The 10938-nt window shown below is 31.6% G+C and overlaps 2 protein-coding genes across 2 annotated transcripts in view; one reads left to right on the top strand and one right to left on the bottom strand.

The window, feature by feature from the left end:
• LOC111700336 (uncharacterized) overlaps positions 1–274 on the bottom strand; it is a 12381-nt gene extending 12107 nt beyond the window's left edge. The window contains exon 1 of the mRNA XM_023471216.1: positions 156–274. Within this exon, the coding sequence (XP_023326984.1) occupies positions 156–241 (86 nt within the window). The 5' untranslated portion in view covers positions 242–274. The remainder of the gene's footprint in view (positions 1–155) is intronic.
• A 670-nt stretch (positions 275–944) lies between these two features.
• The window catches only part of LOC111700337 (leucine-rich repeats and immunoglobulin-like domains protein 2), a 19731-nt gene continuing 9737 nt past the window's right edge, over positions 945–10938 (top strand). Inside the window, exons 1-16 of the mRNA XM_023471217.1 lie at positions 945–1192; positions 1513–1584; positions 1936–1985; positions 2353–2431; positions 2904–2975; positions 3336–3443; positions 3495–3514; positions 3678–3805; positions 4068–4139; positions 4547–4636; positions 4931–5020; positions 5202–5408; positions 5815–5894; positions 8876–8967; positions 9157–9181; positions 9571–9665. Coding sequence (XP_023326985.1) covers positions 1116–1192; positions 1513–1584; positions 1936–1985; positions 2353–2431; positions 2904–2975; positions 3336–3443; positions 3495–3514; positions 3678–3805; positions 4068–4139; positions 4547–4636; positions 4931–5020; positions 5202–5408; positions 5815–5894; positions 8876–8967; positions 9157–9181; positions 9571–9665 — 1357 coding nt within the window. The 5' untranslated portion in view covers positions 945–1115. The remainder of the gene's footprint in view (positions 1193–1512; positions 1585–1935; positions 1986–2352; positions 2432–2903; positions 2976–3335; positions 3444–3494; positions 3515–3677; positions 3806–4067; positions 4140–4546; positions 4637–4930; positions 5021–5201; positions 5409–5814; positions 5895–8875; positions 8968–9156; positions 9182–9570; positions 9666–10938) is intronic.

Here is a 10938-nt window from a genome sequence, read left to right on the forward strand (position 1 = left end):
TTGGGCATCTTCATTTGTGAGGGGAGGGGGGGGGATACAAATCCTATTCTAAGAAATCACCGTTAAATGAAAATAGAAGCGTCTATAACTGAAGATTCAAAATTAACATAATTAAGACTCTAGTTATATGTAAATCAATTCGGCCCAGCCGTTACGATACCTTCAGAATGCGCTCATTGAGAGAAGTTGTCGAATTCTCAAGATTACTGACGGACCCGCGGTTCTTCACTTTACCAGACATTTTAAACGTCTGAAATTAAATAAGATAATTTTATAAAAAGTATGAATTATTATATACGGACTTAAATGTGAACAATTATTCTACAAATTATAATAATGGTATATTACTTCATATCCATCTACGGCAACGTGTAAAAACTAATATATATATATATATATATCAGATCACGCCGGTTGTTAACGCAATTACACCACAAACGGTCTGTTTAGTAGCAAAGGTTAAAATTTCAAGGAGGTTGCGTGGTTTATATTCATTTTTTAGTACAGCGCGGCCTAATAGTGATTTATCAACCAAACTACGACTTATCGAATCAGATTTTGTTAAAAAAATTTTACAGTCAGAAGTAAATGTTGGGGAAGTGCATTTTTTAAACTGATCAAAATATTTGATTCAAATAACTCTTTTTGTTGAGACAATTTGTAGTTTTTACAGTTCGTAGTTCAGTTTATATCGCGATCTCCATCTTTGAATTGCGCATGCGCGATAAAGGAATTCAATTTTCAGTCTTTGACCTTAAAAACTTCTTCACAATTAAAAAAAAAAAAAATTTCCGGATTGACTTGTTTTTCTTAAATTATTAATTTAAAAAAAAAAAATTAATTTAAATTTCATCCCTGGTTTTATTTTACTAATTAAAATTCAGTACTGCGTTCCCCAATTTAAGATAACGCCATGAAATAAAAAACAAAAATTAAATTATCATTTTAATTAGTACAAAATACTGATCAATATCTATTTCAGATTTCTCTTGATCGTCCAAACGGCCGAAATGTAATCGTCCAAAGGTTGTGATTAACCCGTGAACCTTAACACCAAAATGTGCCATATTTTGAAACTCAAGTTACCAATGTTAAAGTGCTAATTAGTGCCTAAAATGCCCTCCTGTAGTCCTGGTGATCGTGTAGTGCTGAATTTAATTCATGTATTTCTTCTTTCTTTCTGTATTATAAGGTGATTATGGATTTTTATTAAATTGTGTAAATAGATATTTCGTTGTATGTTGAGATGAGAGCTAAACTTTAGTTACTATAGCATAGTACATTTGGTGTGTATTATTAGAGAACGCTTGGCTAAATCTAAACAACCCCCACATCTTACCATTACCTAACCTTGTACAGTATAATCATGAGTGGTTACTATTTCTAATATGGAGGTAAGGTGTCTATAAAATAAAGGACGGACGGGTCTACGAGAATTAGATCTGTAAGAAGCCCCAGACCGCCTAAATATAGTACATACTATTTAAAAATTTTAATTCTCTTTTCTTTTAGTTGTAAGGGAGAGGGGTTCTGTGACCCCCTTCTTTGCGCATGCGCAGATGCGGCTGCAAACTGCACACAACGGTAAGTAACAATTTACTAAAATCTATGAAAAGCCAGAGTATTATAGCATAGTTTTCGAATTATATATATCATAATTTTGTTAAATACTAACTCTACAAAATAAAGGTTTAATAGGAAGAACAATTTACTAAAATTTTATTAAGATTTTGATTGATTCAAATGTTGTAAATTTTTTTGCTTTAACATACTTTTTCTTCTTTAAACTTTGATTATTTATAAAAACACAATATCAGAAAAAAAGATGCATCAAATTTAGGAACAATCAAATACTTTTGTCAATATTGGGTCTGATTAGATCTTAAACATGTAATAATTAATAAAGAATAATAATATATTCTTTTATTATTTTAGGGGTTTTATCTCCTACCCAGCTGGTCTACCTCCAAACCTTCTTGCTTTAGGAAAATAAATAATTCAGCTCTATTCTACTAAATGATGTCAATTGTTGAAAAGAAACCGAATATTACATTTGACGTTGTAAACTGCATTAATCCAAAGTATAGATCACATATAACGTGAATTTTTTATATAAAATTAGACCTTATTAATTAAACCTTGAGCGACCAGAAGATGACATATTGTAAATATTAACTTATTTTGAAATTATATGCTTTAAAAACTGATCTTAATAAAATCTTAAGTTTAAAATAACTTTGAAAAAAATAATCAATACATGAGATATTAAACCATTTAAAACTATCCCAAGCTTGATCATATATTATTGATTGATTGATTTCAAGAATACGGTGAATTATTACTTCTTGATAGATTTGAGTTTGAACGACTTGAGTTCTGTAAATGCTTCAGAGTTAGATTTGTATCCTAGTCTTGTTTCTCTCATTCTCAGGAAACCATTCATTTGTTCATTTTTTCATTTGTTCATTTATTCATTTATTCATTTATTCATTTATTCATTTATTCATTTATTCATTTATTCATTTATTCATTTATTTATTTATTCATGCATCTGGTATTTATCCATTCATTTACTTACTGTACTTATTTATGTGTTCCATGTTTTTCTTTTATTAATGGCTGATAGTCAAGAATAATAAGCTTGGTGTTTATTTTTATTCATGAACTATCATTTATTCATTCATCCATGGATTCATTCATATTATGAATTTGTTTATCCCATGCAATTGATGTTCCGTATATTAATGGCTGTCCGGTAATCTGGAATAATAAGCTGGAAAGGTTTTTTATTTTTAATTCATTCTTTATTTTCTTCATTTATCTATTCATCCATTTATTTATCCTTATTATTAATTTGTTTATCCCAATTGTTGTTCGTATGTTAATGGCTGGTTTATAATCAGGAATAATAAACTGGAAAGGTTTACAACCGGACCCAATAATATTCTTAAACTTCTCGATCTCTCCAATAACAGGTACTGAACATTCAATTCAATAATATATCATTTTTTTGGACGATTTTGAACCAAAAAAAGGACGTTTTTTGGCGTAATTTTGTTGAAAAATATTTTCAATGTTTTCATTACATTTTCTGATATTTTTATTATTATTTATTCAACATTTTCTTGTTTTTTAAAAAGTTGAAAATAAATTTTTTCAGATGTTATTTGTGTTTTTTTTTGTTGCTAAATTTTAGGATTTTTCTTTGCTGCATTGGGGAATAATGAATTTTTGGGAACTAAGTACTAAAATGGGCTGGAAGAAACTTGCCTATTTTGTGTCAAACTTTTCATCGATTTAATCAATGTTGGACCAACCATGAAATGCTTGTCCAGGATCTCTTCCTTAAGTCGCAGCGTCGACCTCTCCCTGTTGGAGGCTGTGACCTCACTTGACCTCAGCGGGAACCTTATCTCCACCATCCCGCCAGCCAGCTTCCCCAGGTAAACAACTCAGAAGGGTTGTATATTTTCTATAAAAAAAAATTCTCCCAGAATTAAGGATTTTTCGCTGAGTTGGGGGCAGTAAAAAGTAAAAAGTTGGGGGAAAGTATCGACAAAGATGAAAAAACTTGCCTTTTGTCTTTTTTTTTCAATTCATTAAAAATCATCNTTATAATAATATTATGATAATAATAATAATTATGTTAATTTATCTGTAATATATCACATATCTAGGTTTAACATTTCATGGTCTCGAAAATGTGCGTATTCTGAAGCTGAGAAAGAACAGTATTAAATACCTGATGGACGGAGCATTCTTTGGACTGAACTCTATGGAGCAGCTTTTTATTGATCGTAATCAGGTAATTGCAGGGATTAAATCAATCAATCAATCATTCTATCAATTAATTGTTGTTTTAATCAGGTATCGCAATTATTATATCAAAAGATCAATTAATCAATCGATTGATTTATCAGCCAAACAATTTAATCAATTTAATTAATTAATCAATAGTATATCTAGGTTAAGACTGTGAGTAAAGGTTGGCTCTACGGAGTAAATAAACTCAAAATAGCATTATTAATTGAAAAGATAACTAATCAATCAATCAATGATATATCTAGGTTAAAACTGTGAGTAAAGGTTGGCTCTACGGAGTAAATAAGCTGAAACAGTTATCTCTAGCTTACAATAAGGTTAGTTTTGGGGTCCTATCGCGGTCATTCCTCACGATTACTGATGATTACTCATGATTACTCATGATTACTCATGATTCCTCATGATTCCTCACGATTTCTTATAATTCCTTACGAACCTCACAATTTCTCATAATTCCTCACGATTCCTAATGATTCCTCATGATTCCTAATGATTTCTCATGATTCCTCACGATTCCTCATTATTCCGCACAATTCCTCACAAGTTAGGGGGGAAGGGGGTAAAAACTTACTTGAAAAAAAATTTTTCTACAGATTTTGATTTTAAGGTGTCTAAAAGAATGACTTGTCAATTAAAGTTTAATTTAAAAGTCCTCTTAATCAGGCCCACACTACAATTTTTTTTAATTTTTATAAAAAAAATTCTGAAACTTTTGTTTTTTTAGGTTGACTATATTGAGGACGATGGTTGGGAATTCTGCCGAGAGCTGTGGGAGCTGGATTTACGGGGAAATCTGATCAAGATTGTAGAAAAGGAAAACACACACTTCCAGATTTTCAATTTTTTCATTCATCAGTCCCCGTCCCAAAACATATGAACTTTTTGGATCCACCCCCTAATCATATTAATTTTGTTTACTGTTGATTTTTGTAGTATACTAAAAGGTACGAGGGTATGTTTAGATAATTTATGGGTTAAGCACCGAGCGCTAAGGTCACAGATGTGATTATGTCCACGGTGATAATTATCATGATTTGAATAATGCATTGACAACGATTCTACCCCCACGTCTGTATTTCTCATGACAAAAAGAGTGTTGTGTGTACAGGATATCCTACGTAAGCTGCCTGCTTTAACCCATCTTGATCTAGGGGAGAACCTCATCTCTCATATAGAACCTGACAGGACATTTACCGAGGTTAGTGTTTTGTTTGTTTGTTTGCTCGCTTGTTCGCTTATTCGCTTGTTCGCTTGTTCGCTTGTTCGCTTGTTCGCTTGTTCGCTTGTTCGCTTGTTCGCTTGTTCGCTTGTTCGCTTGTTCGCTTGTTCCTTTGTCCGTTTGTTCGTTTGTTCGTAAGGTTAAATAATATTTTGTGCAGGTTCCCAAGCTGTTGGTTCTAAAACTAGATTTTAACCAGCTCTCACATACCATAGAGGACACCCCCGGGACCTTCAAGGGGTTGAAGGACCTCGAGGTCCTTGTCCTCAGCGGGAACCAGATCAAGAGTGTCGGAAAGAATGCTCTGACCGGACTCCGTAGCCTTCTCACACTTGACCTTGCCAGTAATGTTATTTCAACTATTCAGGTAACGTTCTACTCATAACGTTCATCTGATCCTGATCCTGATCCTGATCCTTATCCTCAAACCCTGACCCTTGATCCTCTAACCCTGATCCTTGATCACTGATCCTGATCCTAATCATAATCCTTGATCCTCTGTGCTTAAATCTTGCTCTTGGTCTTGGTCTTGGTCTTGATCCATTAAACCTAATCCAGGGGAAATTAGTTCCAGAGCTAACAAAACTACACCACACATTTATAAAAAATGACTAACACTATATATTGAAACAAAAACTGTAAATTTGACTAGCAGCTAAAACGTAATCTTCACTGATCATTGACCTTGAATATGACCTGTGACATTGGTCAAGTAGTTGACCATGAATGAATATGACCTCAACCTTCCACCGTGACCTGAGATGACCGTTTAGGAGAATCCGTTTGAGAATTCTCCTCTTCTCTCAACTCTAAACCTGAATACTACCAGTCTGCTCTGCGATTGTAATATAAGGTAGAAATTTGCTTATTTTAGATATTTATTTATTCTTTCATATTGATTTTTATTTATCTATACACTGTTAAGTTAAATGCAGTCTTAACCCCGGAAAACTCTAAAATAGGAGTACGACTTTATCGTAATATTTTAGTGCATTTAAAAATTGCTGTGTCCTATGCTTATTGTACTATTTAAAGTCACAACTTTAGTCTAAAAGTCGTCTTCCTATTTCAGATATTTTTGGTTATCACTAGTTTTTTAGGTTTTCATTCATTCAGTTTTTACATATAGATACTAATCCATTTAATAATTCTTTTCAATATTCCTCTTAATATATTTAAATTGATATTCATATACATTTTTATTCTAATATTTATTTAGGTATTTCAGTGTACAAAGTATAATCCATAATAAACTAACTGTACACTGTATAATCTAAGACAAACTGTTGCAGTATACTCAATGATAAATTGTACACTATATAATCCATGATAAACTGTATACTGTATACTCCATGATAAACTGTACACTGTATACTCCATGATAAACTGTACACTGTATAATCCATGATAAATTGTACACTGTATAATCCATAATAAACTGTGCACTGTATAATCCATGATAAACTGTACACAGTATACTCCAGGATAAACTGTACACTGTATACTCCATGATAAACTGTACACTGTATACTCCATGATAAACTGTACACTGTATACTCCATGATAAACTGTACACAGTATACTCCATGATAAACTGTGCACTGTATAATCCATGATAAATTGTACACGGTATACTCCATATAATCCATGATTAACTGTACACAGTATACTACATGATAAATTGTGCACTGTATAATCCATGATAAATTGTACACTGTATACTCCGTGATAAACTGTACACTGTATACTCCATGATAAACTGTACACAGTATACTCCATGATAAACTGTGCACTGTATAATCCATGATAAATTGTACACTGTATACTCCGTGATAAACTGTACACTGTATAATCCATGATAAACTGTACACTGTATAATCCATGATAAACTGTACACTGTATACTCCATGATAACTGTACACTGTATAGTCCATGATAAACTGTACACTGTATAATCCATGATAAACTGTGCACTGTATAATCCATAATAAATTGTACACTGTATACTCCGTGATAAACTGTACACTGTATAATCCATGGTAAACTGTACTCTGTATAGTCCATGATAAACTGTACACAGTATAATCCATAATAAACTTTACAGTGTACACTGTATAATCAATGACAAACTGTACACTGTATAATCCATGATAAATTGTACACAGTTAAATCCATAATAAACTGTACACTGTATACTCCATGATAAACTGTACACTGTATAATCCATGATAAACTGTACACTGTATAATCCACGATAAACTGTACACTGTATACTCCATGATAAACTGTACACTGTATACGCCATGATAAACTGTACACTGTATAGTCCATGATAAACTGTACACTGTATAATCCATGATACATTGTACACTGTATACTCCATGATAAACTGTACACCGTATACTCCATGATAAATTGTACACTGTATAGTCCATGATAAACTGTACACTGTATAATCCATGATAAATTGTGCACTGTATACTCCATGATAAACTGTAAACTGTATACTCCATGATAAACTGTAAACTGAATAATCCATGATAAACTGTACACTGCATACTTCATGATAAACTGTACACTGTATACTCCATGATAAACTGTACACTGTATACTCCATGATAAACTGTAAACTGTATACTCCATGATAAACTGTATACTGTATACTCAATGATAAATTGTACACTGTATACTCCATGATAAATTTTACACAGTATAATCCATAATAAACTGTACACTGTATAATCCATAATAAACTGTACACTGTATAATCCATAATAAACTGTACACTGTATAATCCATAATAAACTGTACACAGTATAATCCATAATAAACTGTACACTGTATAATCCATGATAAATTGTACACAGTATACTCCATAATAAACTGTACACTGTATGCTCCATGATAAACTTTAATACTCCATGATAAACTGTAATACTCCATGATAAACTGTAATACTCCATGATAAACTGTACACAGTATACTCCATAATAAACTGTTCACTGTATACTCCATAATAAACTGTTCACTGTATACTCCATAATAAACTGTACACTGTATACTCCATGATAAACTGTAATACTCTATGATAAACTGTACACTGTATACTCCATGATAAACTGTACACAGTATACTCCATAATAAACTGCTCACTGTATACTCCATAATAAACTGTAAACTGTATACTCCATGATAAACTGTACACTGTATACTCCATAATAAACTGTTCACTGTATACTCCATGATAAACTGTACACTGTATACTCCATAATAAACTGTTCACTGTATAATCCATGATAAACTGTACACTGTATACTCCATGATAAACTGTACACTGTATACTCCATGATAAACTGTACACAGTATACTCCATAATAAACTGCTCACTGTATACTCCATAATAAACTGTAAACTGTATACTCCATGATAAACTGTACACTGTATACTCCATAATAAACTGTTCACTGTATACTCCATGATAAACTGTACACTGTATACTCCATAATAAACTGTTCACTGTATAATCCATGATAAACTATACACTGTATACTCCATGATAAACTGTACACTGTATACTCGATAATAAACTGTTCACTGTATAATCCATGATAAACTGTTCACTGTATACTCCATGATAAACTGTACACTGTATACTCCATAATAAACGGTACACTTTATAAAACATGATAAATTTTATACTGTATACTCAATTCAATGATAAACTGTACACTTTAAAAAACATGATAAACTATACACTGTAGACTATTTTCCACAAAAAAAAAACTATACACTGTGTAGTGTATATTTCATGAAAAACTGTACACTGTACATTAGGTGGTTGTCTGAGTGGGTGAACAGTACTAGTGTACAAGGTGTACAAGGAACATGTGCACATCCGGAACATCTGAAAGGAATTCTATTCTTTAGTTTGAAATAAGATAAAAGTTCAACTTCATTTTTAACATCAAAGGAATTTTATTTAATTTAAATTTAACAGGAAAGTTTAGACTTTTAAATTTTAAATAAACAACTTTATTTTCCCTTTCTAGTGACCCTCCAGTTAGAAATAATAACAATAACGGACGTTTTTCAAGCTTGAAAATTGTTTCCTTAAGAAAATTCATACTTTGCATTCCTGCAGTAGAAATGCGCAATTTAAAATAATCTGGTTTTCAAATTTGAAAAGCATGGATATCTAATTCATAATTGATCAAAGCTGAAAACTTTAGAATGGGATATTCCTAATCCTGATCGTTTAATTAATCTGGAGATTAATAACAAGAGGAGAACAAGCATTATTTAATCTGGAGATTAAGAAAAAGAGTGGATCAAGCATTAATCCCGATATCCACCATTCTAAAGTTTTCAGCTCTGNGGGGAGGGGTGAAATTTTTTTTATTTAAACAAGCTATTTTAGCTTAATTTTGATGTTATTAGATAGAAATGTTTATCATTATGCTTGTACGAAAAGAAAAAACTATATAAACATTTTGGCTTGAATTCGATTATAACAAAACGTTTTCTCTCAGCGCTGCTTCCACGTCTGCTGAAGAAATGAGATTTACTTGGAAACAGGACAGTGCTGTTCTCTCTCTACCCTCCTGTTCAGAGGACCAGGATACAGGTATAGAACAGGATTAAATTCTGTTTTCTCTTTTTCCTACGTGCATTATTTCCTAGATTTTACGGATTATTGGTTTGTTGCGTAGAGCCGTTACTTATATATAGTTTACTTTCTGTCCGCTAGATGTCTCTGATGACCAATTTCTTACACAACGTTTTTATGATAAATTTACATATTTATTGTCAATCATTTCTTTTCAATCTCTGGCTATAAACTAGAATGTTTTTTAATAATGGAGTTTACTATTTAAAAGCAAATAATTTGTGATAGTACATAAATCCCCAGGCCTAAATGCTTAAACAGGTACTGTGTTAACGCATGTACACATTATCCATCTAATCCATAAATCGATCCATACAAATCCGATTTAAATTGTTGTAGATAAAGTTCGTCTAGGACTTTGTCAAATTTATTAATTTTTTTAGTAGATCTAGGTAAGAATTTAAATTTTAAATTTTTTCATCTTTTCTTTAACTAAATTACTTAAGTCCGTTAAAATTGTGAATTTCTATGCATTTTTTCTGTTCCACATAGCAAAAACTCTATAAATTATCGCTTTTTAAGTTGTGTTGAATTGTGACAGGTATATTTAGATCCCTGCAGTAGGTTGGAAATTTTTTTCTTCACCGCTAGAGGTCTCTGATAAACAATTTCTCAACATCAGTTTAACTTCAATCAAACATTTATACTTGTCATTACTATTTCTTAACTCTCCAATCATAATTGTGAATTCAGGTGGAAGAAATAATTTTGTTATATCAAAAGCAAATAATATAAATCGATACATAATCATTGTCCCTTAACGTTTGAACAAAACAAAAATGTACAAGATTTACGTAGAATTAGATCGCGCCGTAAACTTAGATCAGATTCCACTTAGATCAAATTCCTACTTTTTGTACACAAAGTTATAAAACTTTGTCTCCAATAGCTGACAAATTGTAATCAATAAATTGTCCGTTTATTTGATTTACTTTTACACTGTTTAATAGGGTACAAGCCAAACTTCTGTTAAAATGCCTTCATCCGTTATTTACAAATTTACAAATTAAAGTTATTCTTAAATTTCCATACTTTCGGCATTTCATATTTCATATTTCATATTTTTATTCAACTACAAAGCACGAGATAATACAAATAAAAAAGTCACAATTTACTAGTACAACTTCCTGCTTATCTATTACTCATATAGGGCTGGGAGGGAAGGATTTAACCCTAACATGCAGGTACAACTTCCTTCTTATTTAACCCTAACATGCAGGTACAACTTCCT

This window comes from Eurytemora carolleeae, unplaced genomic scaffold (assembly GCF_000591075.1).
Source record: "Eurytemora carolleeae unplaced genomic scaffold, Eaff_2.0 scaffold311, whole genome shotgun sequence".
NCBI lineage: Eukaryota > Metazoa > Arthropoda > Copepoda > Calanoida > Temoridae > Eurytemora > Eurytemora carolleeae.